The following is a 21,435-nucleotide window of genomic DNA, read 5'->3' as shown; positions in this document are numbered from 1 at the left end:
GTGTGTGTGTGTGTGTGGGGGGGGGGGGTTGTGTTTTCCAGGTGGCGTGCAAGGACGTGGCCAAAGGAGCGTTAAAGAAACCAGTTTCCACGGTAACAACCACCCTTCTCCTTTTTTCTCTGCATGTCTTTTTTAGCCGTGGTGGGACAAGGATCCGTCTGCGTCCTTCTCTTTCTGTCTGTCTATTTTTTTGTTTGTGTGAGAGAGGAGAGTTAACAGTAGTTAGACTAGCATTACTGTCTGGTTCTAGTAGAGGGAAATACAGTCAGTTGTACAACTGAATACATTCAACTGAAATGTGTCTTCCACATTTAACCCAACCCCTCTGAATCAGAGAGGTGCGGGGGGGGGGGGGGGGGGCTGCCTTAATCGACATCCACGTCAACAGCGCCCGGGGAATTGTGGGTTAACTGCCTTGCTCAGGGGGAGAACAACAGATTTTTGCTTTGTCAGCTCAGGGATTCAATCCAGCAACCTTTCGGTCACTGGCCCAACGCTCCTACCCGCCAGGCTACTGTAGTAGTAGTAGTAGTAGTAGTAGTTGTAGTAGTAGTAGTAGTAGTAGTAGTAGTAGTAGTAGTAGTAGTAGTAGTAGTAGTAGTAGTAGTAGTAGTAGTAGTAGTAGTAGTAGTAGTAGTATATGATGTAAGGCATATCATTATATATTTTGGTGAGATACAGATGCTTCTTGTCTCTCTGTTTGGGGATGCTAGGGATGGGTAATCCTTATGTGAAGCTGTGTGTGTGTGTGTGTGTGTGTGTGTGTGTGTGTGTGTGTGTGTGTGTGTGTGTGTGTGTGTGTGTGTGTGTGTGTGTGTGTGTGTGTGTGTGTGTGTGTGTGTGTGTGTGCCTGTGTGTGTGTGTGTGTGTGTGCCTGTGTGTGTATGTGTGTGTGTGCGCACATGTGTGTGTGCATTGATGTGTGTGTTTGTGTGTTTGTTAGGAATGGATAGTCCCTCGGTTGAAACCTCCTTGGAAACCCTTCTCCTCTGAGAGGGTCGTTAGGAGTCAGAGAGCAGTTGTAGTCTTGTTGCTAGGACAGAAGTAGTAGTAGTAACTTTTCATTGAAAAGTGGAGAAGAGTGTTTGTAGGTTGTGCTGTGGTAGTTTTAGCTGCGGTAGTAGCAGTCGTGATAGTACATTATGCAATGTTTTCTTTTTGTGCTACTGTGTTTGCATGAGTCTGTTTGATTCTGTTTTTAGCCTGACTGGCTGGAAGAAAGAGTATTATTAGTAGCTGCAGTGTTTGTAGGAGTTAATGTATTTGTGCACTGCTCTGTTTAGTCAGTGTGTGTCTGATTCTGTGAAGTTGAGTTCAGAGAGGAAGGTGGCATTACGCTCTATGAATGAAACGAATACGATGCACAGAACTTCAGAGAAACACACTCACACACTCAGCCCAGGAAGGAAGCATGCTTTTTTATGTCTTGTCTTAAGTTCAGCATACAGTGGGATAGTTGTCGTAAGACTGTCTGCAGCCTGTGGTTTTTGAGGATTATCAGAGAGCTACTTTATCAAGAATTACTTTTCAAATACTTTTAAATAAGCCTTTTTAATGCATTATTTTAAGAGAATGTTCTGAAAGGATTGACAGTAGAACCACCTGTTTGCTGTCTGTGACATTCAATGAGGATGTGAAAATGCCTACTGTATTCTTATGATGTCACTTCTTTTCAGAAGTAAAATAAAATAAAATGTTATTTGTCACATGCGCCAAATACAACAGGTGTAGACCTTACCGTGAAATGCTTACTTACATGCCCTTAACCAACAATTCAGTTCAACAAATAGAGTTGAGAAAATATTTACTAAATAAGTTAGAATTAAAAAAAAAATATTAAGTAACACAAGAACAACAATACCACGGCTATATACCGGGGTTACCGGTACCGAGTATATGTGCAGGGGTACAGGTTTGTCGAGGTCATTTGTAATTAGTCTGGTTTGCCATTTGATTCATTGTTCAGCAGGGGGTAGAAGCTGTTAAGGAGCCTTTTGGAACTAGACTTGGCACTCCGGTACCGCTTGCCGTGTGGTAGCAGAGAGAACAGTCTATGACTTGGGTAACTGGAGTCTTTGACAATTTTCTGGCTATCCTCTGACACAACCTAGTATATACAGTTGCTAAACAGTTGAACTTTTGAAGTCGGAAGTTTACATACACCTTAGCCAAATACATTTAAACTCAGTTTTTTCACAATTCCTGAGTTTAAATGTATTTGGCTAAGGTGTATGTAAACTTCCGACTTCAACTGTAGGTATTACATACTCGGTCAGGTAGAGGTTGGAAATGTTAGTGAAGACACTTGGTCTGCGCATGCTCTAAGTACACGTCATGGTAATCCGTCTGGCCTCGCGGCCTTGTGAATGTTGACCTGTTTAAAGGTCTTGCTCACATGGGCTACAGAGAGTGTAATCACACGGTCGTCCGGAACAGCTGGCGCTCTCATGCATGCTTCAGTGTTGCTTGCCTCGAAGCAAGCGTAAAAGGGAAATCTTTGTATGCGTCTCTGTGTGTGGAGTGCATTGTATATGGTGTATGGACACTCCCTATGTGGAGCTGTGTGTGTGTGTGTGTATGTGTGTGTGTGTGTGTGTGTGTGTGTGTGTGTGTGTGTGTGTGTGTGTGTGTGTGTGTGTGTGTGTGTGTGTGTGTGTGTGTGTGTATGTGTGTGTGTATTGATGCGTGTCTGTATGTGTGTTTGTTAGGAATGGATAGTCCCTCGGTTGAAACCTCCTTGGAAACCCTTCTCCTCTGAGAGGGTCGTTAGGAGTCAGAGAGCAGTCTTGTTGCTAGGACAGGAGTGAAGATTTGTGCAAGCTGTCATTCAGGAAAGGGTGGCTACTTTGAAGAATCTAAAATCTAAAATCTATTTTGATTTGTTTCATGGATTAGATGGATTACCGTGACGTGTACTTAGAGCATTGCGCAGACCAAGTGTTTTTTGGTTACTACATGATTCCATATGTGTTATTTCATAGTTTTGATGTCTTCACTATTATTCTACAATGTAGAAAATAGCAAAAATAAAGAAAAACCCTTGAATGAGTAGGTGTGTCCAAACTTTTGACTGGTACTGTATATCTTACAAAAACATTACAGACACCCATATCTACAGTATATGTCAAAAAATATATTAATGTACTGTTATATGAAATGTTATGATACATACACACTGCTGGCGTAGTGCTGGAACCCAGCCACTACTGCTTTGCTATGAAAAGCAGGTTAACGTGAGTGACACACTGCCTTTAACCCTTTCTTTCTTTCTCTCTCTCTCTCTTTCCTCTCCCTATTTCTCTCCATCAATTTCTCTCTCTCCTACTGTCTCCTCTTTCTGTATCTGTCTCTCTTTCTCTCCCTCTCGCTCCCTTTTTCTCTTGCTCTCTCTCTCTTTCTCAATAGTAGCTCATTTCCACATTCTCTGTGATGTCTCTCTCTTATGATTTCAGCAGCAGTCAAGATGTTGCCTCAGCCTCCTCTCCCGCTATCAGTAGCAGCATGCTCTTAGTGGTAATAGAGGGTCACGAGACCAGGAGAGGAGGAGAGGAGGGGTGTTCTGAATACTACATGACTGTAAATAGAGTTGGGGTTTTACTACAGTGTATTGGGAGGGTATTATTGTGTATAATTCTCATCTCTAGTGGAAGGAGAGAAGAGGGCTTCACCCCGTAATTGATCCACAGACTGAGTTTTCTGTTTGGTGTGTGGGTTAGAGAAAGTGTAGACAGTGCTTTAAGTTGAGTCTGATCAATGTAAAGTGCATTCTTCTTACAGCTTATGGTGATGATTTTATGTTGTATGTTGCCTTTCTATTGTTGTTGTTGTTGTAAGCAATGTCCCTCTTGCTAATCTAATTTAATATCAGTGACCTACAGTAGCAGCTCAGACTATTTATAGGGTTGTTGTAGGGTTTGTACGTTTTTAGAGTACCACCAACACTGTAAAAGTATGTTCACACTTCATACTACCTGCCTACCCTTTGTCTGTCACGTAAGGGCGTCCTTTCTCCATTAGATAGACACGTCTTGTTTTACCCAGCAACAGAGATGTGATGATGAGGTGAGCTGCACTGGTCCTCTGTGAGATAGAACTGTCTCTGTGCCAGTAACAGCAGTAACACAAACCCTCATGTGTCTTATTAGCCCAGTTAATCCTGTACTACAGCAGTGTTTCTCAACTCCAGTCCACATTTTTGTTCCAGCCCTGTACTAACACACCTAATTCAACTAATTGAACTAGGGTTGAGTCAGTTGTGTTAGTAGTGGCCTAGAAGAAGGATGTGACCAAGACTAGACGGCTGGTGGCTGTCCTTTCTCACAGGGCATGTTGGGTACTGTAGGCCTGGAGGCTTTAAAACAGCGAGTGCATGCTGGGTAGTGTAGTCTATAAAGAGTGGTTAAACAGTGAGTTTAATGACAGTTCAGACAAGGTAAACAAGTAGCTGACACCCACCCACCTCCAGGCTCCCTGTAATTAGAACAGTTCATTAACTATACATAAAACAGGCACACACACAATTTAGTGGGTGGAGTCTTGGCACTGTGGTGTTTTTATCTCTGTCATATTGTTTTAATCAGATTGGATGCCAACGACATTATCATTAATTATGGAAGGTGTTGCAAGCTCCTATTAATATAGAAACTCCGGGGTTCAGAAAAGATTTGGCCTTGCTCCATGACAGTATTATGGTATGTACACTACTGTATCCACACACACACACACACACACACACCCACACACACACACACACACACACACACACACACACACACACACACACACACACACACACACACACACACACACACACACACACACACACACACACACACACACACACACACACACACACACACACAAAGCAGTAAGGTACAGATCTGCTATCTTAATTCAACCAGTTTCTCACAGCAGGAAAATAATCCTACAGCAACAGGAAATGTGATTTATTATGAGGATTATAATTAATGGAAGTGTTTGTAGGGGTTGATATATTTATCATTAGGGCAAATCAAGTCTGAAATTTTCAAGTGGAAATTATAGATTCAAATCTATCTTTCTCCGTGTGTCTCTCTCTCACTTTCTTTCTCGTTCTCTCTCTCTAAATTCAATTCAAAGGGCTTTATTGGCATGGGAAACATGTGTTCACATTGCCAAAGTAAGTGAAATAGACCATCAACAAAAGTGAACAATAAACATTACACTCACAAAAGTTTAAAAGGAATCGATACATTTCGAATGTCACATTATGGCTATGTACAGTGTTGTAACGATGCGCAAATGAAGTACAATAGGGAAAATATATAAACATACATGTGGGTTGTATTTACAATTGTGTTTAATCTTAACTGGTTGCCCTTTTCTTGTGGCAACTCTCTCTCTCGCTCTCTCTCTCAGGTGGTTCCAGAGGGCGTCGCAATAAATGGCAGAAGCCCTGTCCAGATGGTAAAGGAAAGCTATACGGCAGAGGAGGAGTGTCACATACCTCCCACACACCCCCAGACACACCCTCACACACACCCTCCCCACGCCCACACTCTCACCCCAATCCTAGATGGCCGACCAGCAGTACTTATCAAGAGAGAGCCTGGCCTGGAGGACACCAACGATGCACTTCTTCTGCAACACCACTACTCTTCATCTTTTCACAATGGTGCTGACGAAAACCTGTCTAAAACCAACACTGCTCCAGTGTCACCAGATTCCCAAAAGACTACAAGACTATTAGAGTCCCAAAGGACTACAAAAACCACATACCCCAAAGGCAGCTCTGAGCCCAATGATGCACTTCCGGATGACACCATGACCGTTCCTCTGAAGAAGATAAAGTTGGAGGAGTCGTGGGTGTGGTCTACAGAGCAGTCCTCCACCCTACTAGGGGGCAATGATGACGATGTCTATGTGGACGCTCTGTCCACACTAGCAGCAGTTGTATGTTTCTCTATCACAGATAGGAAGGGGCTGGAGGACAAGCTGTTTAGCTCCCGTTCCCCGGTGCTACACTCGTTAAAAACAGAGCCGGATGACTTTAAGGTAGACCTACTCCTGAGAAGCACTCCCATCAGTCCACGGAAAGCTCTTGACATTATTGTCAAACGAGAGCAACCCTCTCCAGATCTCTCTCTGCCAAGCATCCAGTCGTTGGTGCAAGAGAGGAATATTAGCAATGACCAAGCTATTGCTATCGAGGCGCTAACCTTACTGGCATCTATCCCCCAAAACCCCCCAGAACCCTTTAGAATGGACGCACATGGTCAAAACCCCACCACATCTTCCATGCACTTATCCAGTAGAAACACCTCTCTCCAGGATGTCAAACCCCCTACAGGTTTCCTCCCCAACAAAGTTCTAATCATCAGCTCCCCTCTGCACCAGACCTCAGTCATACGCTCCCCTCTGCACCAGACCTCAGTCATCAGGTCCCCGGTGGCCAGACAGAGTCTTGTCATCCAGTGTCATTCCCGTAGCCCCGCAGCCACTGGCAAGCTGTCCCTACAGGACCTGCTAGAAGCCAGCTCGGACTGTGGCAGACTTCCCTACGACAGCACCGAGAGAGCAGGACAACACCTGTACAGGAGAGCAGACCAAGACCTTAGTTCTCACCATAACAGGTCCGAAGGCACTTTCAGAGAGCGGAAAGACATGGAGAGGAATAGTAAGGAAACAACAGAGAGGACGGTGGGTAAGAGCGGGAGGAACAGGGATGAGGAAGAGGTGGCGGCTCAACTGGCCGAGTTGGCATTCATCATCCAATCACGTCACAAGCAGCAGGGTTTCCAACCCTCCCAGCACTCTGAGAACAACCCTCCCAGAGGAACGCCAGTCTCGGCCATCAAGTACAACTACAATTCCCAGCATGCACCACCCAACAACAAGAAAATCCCTGTGAGGAAACCAAGTTCCACACCTTCCAAACCTAGGAAGAAGAAGGGGATGGAAGGGGTTGAAGAGGAGGGCTACAACCCCAACAACAAGATCCCCATGTCCAAAAGGACACCCAACGGCAAGACCCCCCACAGAGCCAGGGTCCAGAAGGTTCTGCCCCAGCCGAAGACATTGTCGCTCAGCCACAAGAGGAGCCTGTTCCTGCCTCAGACTCAAATGGATCTAAAGAGATACCTGGCTGAGGCTCAGGAGGAACAACGGCAGCTCTTTTACTACAGCAACAGCCACAGTGGGGTCAAATACCACAAAACCTCTGGAGCCGTCATTCGTGGTCTAGGTTATGGTCATGACAACCAACAGTGGTCGCATTTGAACGGTCACCACAATGGTCCTCTGAACGGTCACCTGGACCCTTTACAGGGACAAGGAGTTGGACAGGGACATGAGTGTGAAAGACGATTGTATTCTCAGGTATCGCAGCCCTACGTTTGGCAGCAGCACGGTGCTAACCTAAAGGCTAGCTCCACCAACCCCAGTTTCACCAGTTTAGACTCTAACAACCACAGAACTGGGTTGAACCATAGTTTACCCAACGGCTACTCCTCTGGGGGTCAACGGCAGGGGTATTACAAGGTGGAGAAGTCTGGTCCGGTCACCATCTTGTCCACGTCAACTGATGGTGCTTTGGACCTATCAGAGGAGTTGACGCCAACCAAACACAACGTAAACAGCTTCCTGGAATCACCCCTCATATTCCTGGACACGCCCACTAAGAACCTGCTCAACACCCCCTCTAAGAAACTCTCTGAGATCCCCTCCTGTGGCTGCATGGGTGAGTCACCTTGATGATGATGGTAGTGGTGGTGGACATAATAATGATGAGGATTATGATGATTATGAATATGATTTTCTCTGCATGCCACAACATGACTGGTTGACTGGGTCTGTATTTGTCACATCCATGTACATAGCATTTGCTTTCCGGGAAATAAGCTGAAGCTGCGTTCTAAAAACGACTCTCTCTCCACAGAGCAAATCATAGAGAAGGAGGAGGGTCCGTACTACACTCATCTTGGTGCTGGACCCAGTGTGTCAGCCGTCAGAGAGATGATGGAGAACAGGTAACAACAAAAACTAACAAGCCAAACTGCATCAGTTTTTTTATTCCATTCCACAACCAAGCTTGGGGGGGAAAACAAGTGTTTGTTGCTGCCTAGCCATTTTACTTTATACATTTATATTTCCATTGGGACGGCAAACCTGTGAGGTGCTAATCCACTTCTGTTTTCATGACAAATCTATTGGCTGTATAACACTGCTAAGGTAAGAGTTAATATGAAACAAGAGTGGCTCAGTGCCTCACAGGTTGTCTTACCAGTAGGCTCATAGAGCTAGGCTAATATGTACCACTACCACTACTCTGTAGCTGTATATATTTCTAAATGTATGGTACATACTCTTATTAGCCTACTGTATGATCCATTTGCCCTGCCAAAGGCCTGGTTTCCCAAAGGGCTCTTGGTGTTCATGGAATGAGGTAGGGCTTACAATCATATTATAACTCTTAAATTATAGAGCCTGTCATTGAAGGAAAGCAGCACCCCGCTGGCAAAACACACACTTGTACACACATACATTCACAAATACAAAAACACACCCTGCATGTTAGAACAGGGAACCCCTAGGGCCAGGTCGAGGGGCACATGAGGAGAAATGACAACCTCTACAACAACCACACACTCCAGTCTCTCTGCTCTATGGTCTCACTGCTGAATGGCCTCAGTGCCTGGTTTTTAACTGTTTTGACAGTTATTCCAAACACTATTGCTGCATTTTGGCTAGTGATGTAGTCCTACTGTCCCATTGTATTTTGATGAAGTTCTCAAAATGTGATTTGTTTTTGTATTGGCATTCATTGAAAGATGTTGGTGCTGGTGGTCGCAGATAAAGGGAGAAATGCTTGATACAGTATGTCATTGCTGAAAGGATTGTGTTTGTGTTCTAAGATGGGAAGTGTGAAATGTCATGAAGATGTGATGTGTACGTTATCAGGTCCGTATTAAGAAATCATAGGCCCCGGGGCTTTTTAATTTGTTTTATATTGTCACGCCCTGACCATAGAAAGCTTTTCATTCTCTATGTTGGTTAGGTCAGGGTGTGACTAGGTGATTTATATTTCTATGTTGGCCTGGTATAGTTCCCAATCAGAGACAACTGTTTATCGTTGTCTCTGATTGGGGATCATATTTAGGCAGCCATTTCCCCTTTGTGTTTTGTGGGATCTTGTTTTTGTGTAGCTGCCTGTGAGCAGCCCAGAACGTCACGTTTAGTTTTTCTTCTGTTTTGTTTGGTGTGTTTATTAATTATTAAACATGTGGAATTCTACACATGCTTGGTCCAATCATTATAACAATCGTGACATACAGTGGGGCAAAAAAGTATTTAGTCAGCCACCAATTGTGCAAGTTCTCCCACTTAAAAAGATGAGAGAGGCCTGTAATTTTCATCATAGGTACACTTCAACTATGACAGACAAAATGAGAAAAAAAATCCCATTGTAGGATTTTTAATGAATTTATTTGCAAATGATGGTGGAAAATAAGTATTTGGTCAATAACAAAAGTTTATCTCAATACTTTGTTATATACCCTTTGTTGGCAATGACAGAGGTCAAACGTTTTCTGTAAGTCTTCACAAGGTTTTCACACACTGTTGCTGTTATTTTGGCCCATTCCTCCATGCAGATCTCCTCTAGAGCAGTGATGTTTTGGCCAGCCTGGTGCAGGTCGAAAAGCATTAAACATGTATGGCAATTTAGCTAGTTAGCTTACACTTGTTAGCTAATTTGTCCTATTTAGCTAGCTTGCTGTTGCTAGCTAATTTGTCCTGGGATATAAACATTGAGTTGTTATTTTACCTGAAATCCACAAGGTCTTCTACTCCGACAATTAATCCACACATAAAACGGCCAACCGAATCGTTTCTAGTCATCTCTCCTCCTTCCAGGCGTTTTCGTCTTTGAACTTATATGGTGATTGGCATCTACACTTTTACCACGACAACCGGCAAAACATTTAGTCTTTCAATCACCCACGTGGGTATAACCAATGAGGAGATGGGAGAGGCAGGACTTTCAGCGCCTTTTGCATCAGAAATAGAAAGGAGTTCTATTTTAGCCCCTGGCCCTGGAGACGCTCGTTGGCGCGCTCGAGCAGTGTGGGTGCAATAATTGAATAACATGGATTTCTAAATTTATTTTGTGATGCTCGTGCACGCAACGTGTCCGGTCTGGTCAGCATGTAAGGATGAAGATGAGCCCATAGGCTGCTCCTGGTGATGGCCAATGGGATCCTTGTGGCAACAGCCTATTTTAAGATGAGCTACTTTGAAAAACAGTGCTGCTGTTAGCTACAAATTAGGATTTGTTGTGAAAAAATATTTATATTGGTTCTATAGACAGATTCATCTTCTCTTTTCAGCAGTAGGCATTTGCTTTCCAAACTGTACATTTTTCTCACGATTGTATTTTGAAATCTGCAAAAGGACAGACAGCCGCAACCAAGCATAACCAAATATATTCCACAGATGGCTGCTCCAATTCAAGTCAGGATTGGCATCCATTGCTAGTGTACCTATGACTTTTAACAGTCAAATTGCCAGGGTACGGGGTTACAAAACTCTTCTATGGATTATATGTCTATGGCCACAACGCAACAAGCTGTAGTCTATTTGGCACGCATGCAGCCCAAACAATTTATATTGGTGTTTCCTTTTTGGCAGATACCTATATGTGCTTGTGACAAAACTTAATCCATAGTTATTTTTTTATAAACTGTTGATCCTCTATGGGTAGAGGATGCTCTCTGGTGTATTTTTAACATTGGGAGTGGGCTGTGGTTGGATAAAAAATTATAATATAAAAAAAGGAACATATACTGTATATAAATATATACAGTGCCTTGCGAAAGTATTCGGCCCCCTTGAACTTTGCGACCTTTTGCCAAATTTCAGGCTTCAAACATAAAGATATAAAACTGTATTTTTTTGTGAAGAATCAACAACAAGTGGGACACAATCATGAAGTGGAACGACATTTATTGGATATTTCAAACTTTTTTAACAAATCAAAAACTGAAAAATTGGGCGTGCAAAATTATTCAGCCCCCTTAAGTTAATACTTTGTAGCGCCACCTTTTGCTGCGATTACAGCTGTAAGTCGCTTGGGTATGTCTCTATCTGTTTTGTACATCGAGAGACTGACATTTTTTCCCATTCCTCCTTGCAAAACAGCTCGAGCTCAGTGAGGTTGGATGGAGAGCATTTGTGAACAGCAGTTTTCAGTTCTTTCCACAGATTCTCGATTGGATTCAGGTCTGGACTTTGACTTGGCCATTCTAACACCTGGATATGTTTATTTTTGAACCATTCCATTGTAGATTTTGCTTTATGTTTTGGATCATTGTCTTGTTGGAAGACAAATCTCCGTCCCAGTCTCAGGTCTTTTGCAGACTCCATCAGGTTTTCTTCCAGAATGATCCTGTATTTGGCTCCATCCATCTTCCCATCAATTTTAACCATCTTCCCTGTCCCTGTTGAAGAAAAGCAGGCCCAAACCATGATGCTGCCACCACCATGTTTGACAGTGGGGATGGTGTGTTCAGGGTGCTGAGCTGTGTTGCTTTTACGCCAAACATAACGTTTTGCATTGTTGCCAAAAAGTTCAATTTTGCTTTCATCTGACCAGAGCACCTTCTTCCACATGTTTGGTGTGTCTCCCAGGTGGCTTGTGGCAGCTTTAAACAACACTTTTTATGGATATCTTTAAGAAAAGGCGTTCTTCTTGCCACTCTTCCATAAAGGCCAGATTTGTGCAATATACGACTGATTGTTGTCCTATGGACAGAGTCTCCCACCTCAGCTGTAGATCTCTGCAGTTCATCCAGAGTGATCATGGGCCTCTTGGCTGCATCTCTGATCAGCCTTCTCCTTGTATGAGCTGAAAGTTTAGAGGGACGGCCAGGTCTTGGTAGATTTGCGGTGGTCTGATACTCCTTCCATTTCAATATTATCGCTTGCACAGTGCTCCTTGGGATGTTTAAATCTTGGGAAATCTTTTTGTATCCAAATCCGGCTTTAAACTTCTTCACAACAGTATCTCGGACCTGCCTGGTGTGTTCCTTGTTCTTCATGATGCTCTGCACTTTTAACGGACCTCTGAGACTATCACAGTGCAGGTGCATTTATACGGAGACTTGATTACACACAGGTGGATTGTATTTATCATCATTAGTCATTTAGGTCAACATTGGATCATTCAGAGATCCTCACTGAACTTCTGGAGAGAGTTTGCTGCACTGAAAGTAAAGGGGCTGAATAATTTTGCACACCCAATTTTTCAGTTTGTGATTTGTTAAACATTTTTGAAATATCCAATAAATGTCGTTCCACTTCATGATTATGTCCCACTTGTTGTTGATTCTTCACAAAAAAATACAGTTTTATATCTTTATGTTTGAAGCCTGAAATGTGGCAAAAGGTCGCAAAGTTCAAGGGGGCCGAATACTTTCGCAAGGCACTGTATATATATATTTTTTTTTGCTGCCTCTTGGCCTGTGCCCCCCATTGGCCTGGACCCAGGGGCTTCATCCCCAGTAAGCCCCTGCAATAATCCGGCTCTGTATGTTATTGCTGTGTATGTTCAAAGGTATGGAGAGAAAGGGCAGGCAGTAAGGCTGGAGGTGGTGGTGTACACTGGGAAAGAAGGACGCAGTTCCCAGGGTTGTCCCATCGCCAAGTGGGTAAGTCCCTCCTGTGTGTGTGTGCGTGCGTGCATGCCTCTGTGTACACTGCTGCGTGTGTGTGTGTGTGTGTGTGTGTGCGTGTGTGCGTGCGTGCATGCCTCTGTGTACACTGCTGCGTGTGTGTGTGTGTGTGTGTGTGTGTGTGTGTGTGTGTGTGTGTGTGTGTGTGTGTGTGTGTGCGTGTGTGTGTGCGTGCGTGCATGCCTCTGTGTACACTGCTGCGTGTGTGTGTGTGTGTGTGTGTGCGTGCGTGCGTGCTTGTGTGTACACTGCTGCGTGTGTAGGTGTATAGGTGCGTATATGGCTGTGTGTGCTACACATCTGCATGTCTGTGTAGTAAACTTTCTCTCTCCCCCAGGTGATCCGTCGGGGGAGTGAGGAGGAGAAGCTGCTGTGTCTGGTGAGACACCGGGCAGGGCACCGCTGTGAGAGTGCCGTGGTGGTGATCCTCATCCTGGCATGGGAGGGCATCCCCCGGGGCGTGGCAGACAGTCTGTACCAAGAACTCACTCAGACCCTCTGTAAATACGGCTCCCCCACCAGTCGACGCTGCGCCCTCAACGAGGAGTGAGTTACTGAAACAACAGACCTATGCGTATTATTCAATAACAGGCTTACACATACACATTTACATTCATAGAACAAAGGAGTTAGTTCTTTCCTTTCTAGCATTTAGTGACTTGTCTCTCTCCCTCTCACTCTTCAGTTGCACTTATGTGCCAGGATCTAAATGGATCTTCTTCCCCCTCTCCCCATCTCTCTCCCTCTTTCTGTCTCTCCAGTCGGACGTGTGCGTGCCAGGGTTTGGACCCAGACACTTGTGGCGCCTCGTTCTCCTTCGGCTGCTCCTGGAGTATGTACTTCAACGGCTGCAAGTTCGCCCGCAGCAAGATCCCCCGAAAGTACCGCCTGCTGGGAGATATGCCACAGGAGGTGAGGACCAGGACACTCCAGTCAAACTGGGTCAAACTCTAATCCTCTAGGGCTGGCCACAGTGTCAGCAGGTCTTCGTTCCTCCCTTGCACTTATATGCTCATTTAAGGCCATTGATTAGCTAGGGAGTCCACATACCTGGTTTTCCTGGTCTAAATCAGAGCTAGCTTAAGGGAAAGAGCAAAAAACCAGCAGCCAATTTGACTCTCTAGGAATTGAGTCTGACATCCCTGAATTAGATTTGAGAGCCTGGTCTGAAAAGAACCCTAGCCACTTCCCAATATGCCTAAACCCTAGCTCTTTGCTTTGCTAATCTAAGCCTTGTTATAGCTTTACAATCAATGGTTTAGAATAGATATTCCTCTATGAATAGTCTTCTTGGCATGTTAAAGTGGCTAATAGACTCCTAGTGGCCTCAGGTTGATATGACAGTCAAAGCGTGACATGGAGGATAGTGACTTAAACATTACTGGTATTATCTTAAACACTCCCAGATTCTCCAGGGGCCTCTCCTTTATTTCCTCACACCTTTTATCTCATCTGTTCCTGTCCCTTTTTGTCCCACTCTTCCTCTGATCTGTGTGTTGTCTGTCTGTGGGTTGTTCAGGAGGAGAAGCTGGAGAATCGGCTGCAGAACCTGGCTACAGACCTGGGTCCTGTCTACCAGAGACTGGCCCCGGAGGCTTTCCAAAACCAGGTGGATCAGGAGCAGGCGGGCCAGGACTGCAGGCTGGGTCGGAGGGCGGGCCGACCTTTCTCCGGGGTCACGGCGTGTGTGGATTTCTGTGCCCACGCTCACAAAGACACACACAACATGAACAATGGCAGCACTGTGGTACGCCCCTCACATGACTGTTTGTCAATGGACACACACAGGTGCACACACATTCACTGTCAAACACACAGAGAAATAGACACAGACACATACGCACGCTCGCTCAATCGCGCACACATACACACACGCACGCACGCACACACACCCACGCACGCACACACACTCACTGTCACACATAGAGAGAACCACAGACACAGATACTTAGACACTCGCTTCTGATTGCGTGCCAGCATATTAATGGACATATCATATATTTTTTATTTTTGGGGGCCTGGGTAAGTCAGCTTTAATACTGCAGAGAGATTGTAGCATTGTACCATCATTGTAATTGTCTGCATAATTTCCAATCCCCCATATATTATTTTGTAAATATATACAGTATATATACACATATATGTTTTTAATATATTAATGAACATATCTTAGACAAATGTCAATATCAAATCATTAACATGTTTCCATAGTCGATACAAAAATCAATATCAGCTATCATATCACCTCACGACACAACGCCTCTCCCCTATTTGATAGTTTGTCTGTAAGCACTGAGATGTAGGCTACGTGTGCCTTTTTAAAAATGTATGTCGTTCTGTCCTTGTCTAATGATGTTCTGTATTATGTCATTCTGTATTATGTTTCATGTTTTGTATGGACCTCAGGAAGAGTAGCTGCTGCTTTTTCAACAGCTAATGGGGATCCTAATAAAATACCAAAAATACCTGTTTTCACTTCCACCAAGATAGGCATTTTATCCCGGAAATCTGGGAGATACTGTGTTAGTCTTTTCAATTTGCGCAAAATGTCTCACCCTCCTGCAGGTTTGCACTTTAACCAAGGAGGACAACCGTGCGGTGCGTAACGTCCCTGAGGACGAACAGCTCCACGTCTTGCCCCTTTATAAGATCTCACAGAGGGATGAGTTTGGCCGTGCCGATGGCCAGTGGGCCAAGATCCAGACTGGGGCCCTGCAGGTGCTCTCAGCCTTCCCCAGAGAGGTAGGTTCCAACACTCCAGGTTTAAGTCTCCCCTGGGTAAAGATCTATATGCAGCTTCCTCTCCCCCAGTCCTAACCTTATTAGTGGGGAAAATGTGAAACTGACAGAAGAGATCAGCATCTAGGGGCAACTTCACCCTAAATCGGTTCGTACCCCCTGTAGCGACCAGGAGAACCAAGAGGCTATAAGATAGGGTGGCCAACCCTCCTCTTATAGAGTTACTGGGTGCGCGGGCTTTTGTTCCAGTTCTGCTCTACCACACCTGATTTTACTAATCAACCTGCACATCCAGTTGCCCTTCAGGGTGTTGGTTGGTCACCAATGCGCCCTTTGGTATTGAAATTAGTTGGTGTCAAGGACATGTCAATAGGAGAGTTTTGGGTTTGATTCTTGCATGAGTCAGATTTCCGTGTTTACTTCAAGACACTTGATAAAAGCATCTACTAAAAGCTCTCCTTAATGACCATGTTTATATCATCACCAGGTGCGTCTGCTGGCTGAGCCGGTGAAATCAGCCCGTAAGAGGAAGCAGGAGGCCAAGCTGAAGGCCCAGGCTGACAAACAAGCTGCAGCTCAGGACAGGAAGCCTGGACAGAGTCCACTAACCCCGGGCAAGGTCAAGACTGCCAACAAAGGTAGAGATCTCTGGTTGATTGATTGATTGATTGATTGATTGATTGGTTGGTTGGTTGGATGGATGATTAGTCAATTGGTTGGTTGGTTCATTGATTTATCAATTGATTGATGGATGGGTGATTGAGTGGGTGGATAGGGTGGGTGCATTAATTGATTAATTGGTTGATTGATTGTTGCTACAAAATCATGTACAAGAAAAAGCTTGAAAAATGTGGTATGTAAATACTCATCATTAATCCCGGTTTGTATGTTTAACTTGACAGGTTTGAAAAGTGCTTCTTCAGCAGATCAGTCCCCCTTGTTCAAAAAAGAGCCTCAGTCCTTCAGCTCTTACAGACCAGGAAATGTGGGTGCGTATGTACCAGACTCTAACTCCCCTAGCGCTTACAACCACAGCACCCCCACCTACCCCACTCCTCCTGGAAGATCAACACCAGGGATGGAGTCTCTTTCCCCCCATCGCCCCGGCCTGCCTGCCCCCCAGTACAGAGGGCCACCAGGGACCCAGAGCAATGGTTCCCCATTCCATTACAAGACAATGGAAGAGGCTGTGGCTGTGAATGGTTACTCCCCAGGACTCAGCAGAAAGCAGCTGGTGGACCCTGACACATGTCGGACCCCCCCAGGAATGCCCCGGGGTGGCGACTACTCCCCCAGGATTTTTAAAACGGAGCCCAACAAGGTGCACTGCTCCCCTCTCCTCAGACCCCCTCACAGCCACAGCACTCCTCCTCCCTCCTCCTCCACCCACACCCACCCAGAGGGCCTCCACAGCAGGCTCAATGGTCTCCTCAGGGCGAAGGCGGAGCTGGGAGTCAAGGACGAAGTTAGAGGTCATGTAGGTCATGTTATTCCGCACAGTGTCCCCCATCCTCCTCATCAGGCCCCTTCCCCTCTCTTCCCCAACCCAAAAGAGGTCAAACAGGAACAGGAAGAGGTGTGGTCGGACAGCGAGCACAACTTCCTGGACAGTGATATCGGTGGGGTGGCGGTGGCTCCCTCCCACGGTTCCATCCTGATCGAATGCGCCCGCCGAGAGCTCCATGCCACCACACCCATCCTCCGGCCCGACCGCAGCCACCCCACCCGCATCTCCCTGGTCTTCTACCAGCACAAGTCCCTCAATGAGCCCGACCACGGCCTGCACATGTGGGAGGCCAAGAAGGCCCGGAGGGAGCGGGAGAGAGAGGAGGAGGCTGAGAGGCTGGGGATGGGCCTAGACCTGGAAGAGGTTAGCCCGGTCAAGGGGAAGAGGGGGAATGGGGCCGGCAGTGAGAGTGTGGAGCCTGAGGAGGAGGTAGAGGAGGAGGGCCCGGAGGAGAAGAAGGGTGTGTTGACAGTTCCTACCCGGAAGGCGGTGACTGTCCCACGGGATGGGGTGGTCACTGTTTCCCCTTATGCTCTGACACAGGTCACGGGCCCTTACAACCGCTGGACATGAGATGATACTGTTATGTACACACACAGACACATACAACAAATACATTTGAACACACACCACCCTGTGCTACTGCCTTACCTCAATCAACATTACACTTCTAGTCTCGTTATGTGTTATTTCATTGTGTTACTTTTTCTAATGTATGTCTGTTTATTTTTATTTCTCTTTGTCTCTGCTTTCAAAGTGATGAGGAAGACTATCATTTGTGGGGTTTTAACTGTGAGTTTTGGTATTTGATGATAAAACATTTTGATCTGGTTTTTCATGTAAAGAGATGGTGCACAGAACCAATTTTTTAAACTGGTTTTATATAGGAATTGATTAATAGGAACAAACAAGATGTGATTATTTATTCTGATTATTTTTGTACTTTTTTTGGTGCAAGGCTATTTACTGCAATTTTACTGTCAACCAGCATTTTACACTAGTAAACACTCATGTTAAGTCTCTGAGTGCTCTTTTCACAAGAGGAGTTTTATCAATGATTGATTTATATAATGGTGCCATTTGTAGCAGCAACTTTTGATAAACAGACCACATATTACACAGTATGTAGTTTTATGTGAAAAGAATGAACACATGTAGCATGGTGCTTTTCCTTCCCTTCCCTGTTCCTCTATTGGTAGTCATGAAGGAACAGTACTTCCCCGTTCCTCTATTGGTGGTCATGAAGGAACAGTACTTCCCCGTTCCTCTATTGGTGGTCATGAAGGAACAGTACTTCCCCGTTCCTCTATTGGTGGTCATGAAGGAACAGTACTTCCCCGTTCCTCTATTGGTGGTCATGAAGGAACAGTACTTCCCCGTTCCTCTATTGGTGGTCATGAAGGAACAGTACTTCCCCGTTCCTCTATTAGTGGTCATGAAGGAACAGTACTTCCCCGTTCCTCTATTGGTAGTCATGAAGGAACAGTACTTCCCCGTTCCTCTATTGGTAGTCATGAAGGAACAGTACTTCCCCGTTCCTCTATTGGTGGTCATGAAGGAACAGTACTTCCCCGTTCCTCTATTGGTGGTCATGAAGGAACAGTACTTCCCCGTTCCTCTATTAGTGGTCATGAAGGAACAGTACTTCCCCGTTCCTCTATTAGTGGTCATGAAGGAACAGTACTTCCCCGTTCCTCTATTGGTAGTCATGAAGGAACAGTACTTCCCCGTTCCTCTATTGGTGGTCATGAAGGAACAGTACTTCCCCGTTCCTCTATTGGTAGTCATGAAGGAACAGTACTTCCCCGTTCCTCTATTGGTGGTCATGAAGGAACAGTACTTCCCCGTTCCTCTATTGGTAGTCATGAAGGAACAGTACTTCCCCGTTCCTCTATTAGTGGTCATGAAGGAACAGTACTTCCCCGTTCCTCTATTGGTGGTCATGAAGGAACAGTACTTCCCCGTTCCTCTATTAGTGGTCATGAAGGAACAGTACTTCCCCGTTCCTCTATTGGTGGTCATGAAGGAACAGTACTTCCCCGTTCCTCTATTAGTGGTCATGAAGGAACAGTACTTCCCCGTTCCTCTATTAGTGGTCATGAAGGAACAGTACTTCCCCGTTCCTCTATTGGTAGTCATGAAGGAACAGTACTTCCCCGTTCCTCTATTGGTAGTCATGAAGGAACAGTACTTCCCCGTTCCTCTATTGGTGGTCATGAAGGAACAATACTTCCCCGTTCCTCTATTAGTGGTCATGAAGGAACAGTACTTCCCCGTTCCTCTATTAGTGGTCATGAAGGAACAGTACTTCCCTGTTCCTCTATTGGTAGTCATGAAGGAACAGTACTTCCCCGTTCCTCTATTGGTGGTCATGAAGGAACAGTACTTCCCCGTTCCTCTATTGGTGGTCATGAAGGAACAGTACTTCCCCGTTCCTCTATTAGTGGTCATGAAGGAACAGTACTTCCCCGTTCCTCTATTAGTGGTCATGAAGGAACAGTACTTCCCCGTTCCTCTATTGGTAGTCATGAAGGAACAGTACTTCCCCGTTCCTCTATTGGTGGTCATGAAGGAACAGTACTTCCCCGTTCCTCTATTGGTAGTCATGAAGGAACAGTACTTCCCCGTTCCTCTATTGGTAGTCATGAAGGAACAGTACTTCCCCGTTCCTCTATTGGTAGTCATGAAGGAACAGTACTTCCCCGTTCCTCTATTAGTGGTCATGAAGGAACAGTACTTCCCCGTTCCTCTATTGGTGGTCATGAAGGAACAGTACTTCCCCGTTCCTCTATTAGTGGTCATGAAGGAACAGTACTTCCCCGTTCCTCTATTAGTGGTCATGAAGGAACAGTACTTCCCCGTTCCTCTATTAGTGGTCATGAAGGAACAGTACTTCCCCGTTCCTCTATTAGTGGTCATGAAGGAACAGTACTACCTTCGTTTTTGTTTTTGTCTGGATAGATTTAGTATTTTTGTTCACATGATGACATATTGAAAAAGCACTTTTTTATTTTTCATAACTTGAAAAAGGTCCTGTTCCAATATGTACAGATCGAGAGATATATCAGACAGCTCGTGTGAAACCTCTTCTCCTCTTTATTCAGTAGTTCTGTGTGTATTTGTTGTTGTTTTTTGTTGTTGTAGAATGATAAATTACATATCAGTCTCACACAAAACCAAGCTTACTAAGCAACTATGAAATGCTGCATATAAAGATTGTGTCAGATTACGGTGCTTATTATTGTCAACCGCACTTGATTTATATGAATCTGGATAATCATGTTTGTTCACTGTCTGGACTTCAAGAGTGTTTTAAATAGGACATGTTTTTATACAGACATAGCTAAAAAAGACCACATAAAACCTGTTGAAATGGTGACTATATTACTGTATATTTGTTACTGGTGCTAACAAGATATGTACCCTCTTTTTAACTGACTCGGGCATTGATGCACAGTTTTGTTTTTCCATATGCTGGGTATAAATACATTATACAAGTGGATACCAAACCAATCAAACCCCTTTGTTGTTTCTCATTGCCTCCTCTTCAATTTTTGGGAGACGCTGCTGACAAAATAACACACTCCTCAGATCGTTGCATCTCCTCAGATCGTTGCATCGTCATAAATTGTAGGCTTATCACGTATTGAGTCAGACTGTAGACCTCTACAGATTATAAACCTTCTTCTGATAGGGGCAACCATTTTGAGTATTAATTCATGCTCACATTAGTCAATCATAACCATGTAATAATAGGCCCATTCACTAATACTCAGTGCTTTGCTGGGGTAGGAGCGAACCGGAGCTGAATACTGCCACCTCAAATGTTCTACAGCTTGAGCTCCTGTTCCTCTTATAGACTATTAGCTCAAAAGTATTGTGGAGCTCCTACAAAATACATATCAACAGTACCGGCACCCAAAAGGGGTACCGACACCTAGTGCAGTCCAAGTCAAGCACTGCTACTAATGTAATCGATTAGGCATCTGTTGCATTGATCTGTCTTAACATATGCTGAATATAAATCAGCTCAACGCCGATAAAGATTTCACTGGTGCTTTCATTTTACTAATACACAGAGCTGGAAATGTTTGATTGTTTGGTTTTTGTCATCTTTTTTTTCTGTTGTTTTTCTCTTTGTTTCTCAGGTGTGAGTGAGGTTGTTAATTTACCCAGTTTTCAACCCAACTAGGGCATTACCCAGGCTTCAACCCAACTAGGGCATTACCCAGGCTTCAACCGAACTAGGGCATTACCCAGGCTTCAACCGAACTAGGGCATTACCCAGGCTTCAACCGAACTAGGGCATTACCCAGGCTTCAAACCAACTAGGGCATTACCCAGGCTTCAAACCAACTAGGGCATTACCCAGGCTTCAAACCAACTAGGGCATTACCCAGGCTTCAACCCAACTAGGGCATTACCCAGTCTTCAACCCAACTAGGGCATTACCCAGTCTTCAACCCAACTAGGGCATTACCT

At 44.9% G+C, this 21,435-nt stretch overlaps 2 protein-coding genes across 3 annotated transcripts in view; both read left to right on the top strand.

Annotated features, from left to right (window-relative positions):
* The window catches only part of LOC109899825 (methylcytosine dioxygenase TET1), a 46,516-nt gene extending 26,050 nt beyond the window's left edge, over positions 1–20,466 (top strand). The window contains exons 3-12 of one of the 2 annotated variants that reach the window (XM_020495396.2): positions 42–92; positions 5,398–7,717; positions 7,916–8,006; positions 12,590–12,683; positions 13,045–13,253; positions 13,469–13,619; positions 14,227–14,454; positions 15,273–15,449; positions 15,934–16,084; positions 16,349–20,466. In XM_020495396.2, coding sequence (XP_020350985.2) covers positions 42–92; positions 5,398–7,717; positions 7,916–8,006; positions 12,590–12,683; positions 13,045–13,253; positions 13,469–13,619; positions 14,227–14,454; positions 15,273–15,449; positions 15,934–16,084; positions 16,349–17,526 — 4,650 coding nt within the window. In that variant the 3' untranslated portion in view covers positions 17,527–20,466. The remainder of the gene's footprint in view (positions 1–41; positions 93–5,397; positions 7,718–7,915; positions 8,007–12,589; positions 12,684–13,044; positions 13,254–13,468; positions 13,620–14,226; positions 14,455–15,272; positions 15,450–15,933; positions 16,085–16,348) is intronic. The other variant, XM_031835495.1, reaches the window with a different exon arrangement.
* The window catches only part of LOC116376195 (uncharacterized), a 5,290-nt gene continuing 1,404 nt past the window's right edge, over positions 17,550–21,435 (top strand). Inside the window, exons 1-2 of the mRNA XM_031835496.1 lie at positions 17,550–18,151; positions 18,191–21,435. The exon at positions 18,191–21,435 is cut by the window's right edge and continues 1,404 nt beyond it. Of these exons, the coding sequence (XP_031691356.1) occupies positions 18,098–18,151; positions 18,191–19,948 (1,812 nt within the window). The 5' untranslated portion in view covers positions 17,550–18,097 and the 3' untranslated portion in view covers positions 19,949–21,435. The remainder of the gene's footprint in view (positions 18,152–18,190) is intronic.

This window comes from Oncorhynchus kisutch, linkage group LG11, assembly GCF_002021735.2.
Source record: "Oncorhynchus kisutch isolate 150728-3 linkage group LG11, Okis_V2, whole genome shotgun sequence".
Lineage (NCBI taxonomy): Eukaryota > Metazoa > Chordata > Actinopteri > Salmoniformes > Salmonidae > Oncorhynchus > Oncorhynchus kisutch.
Note: the sequence above shows the minus strand (reverse complement) of the source record. Positions and strands in the feature narration are given on the sequence as shown.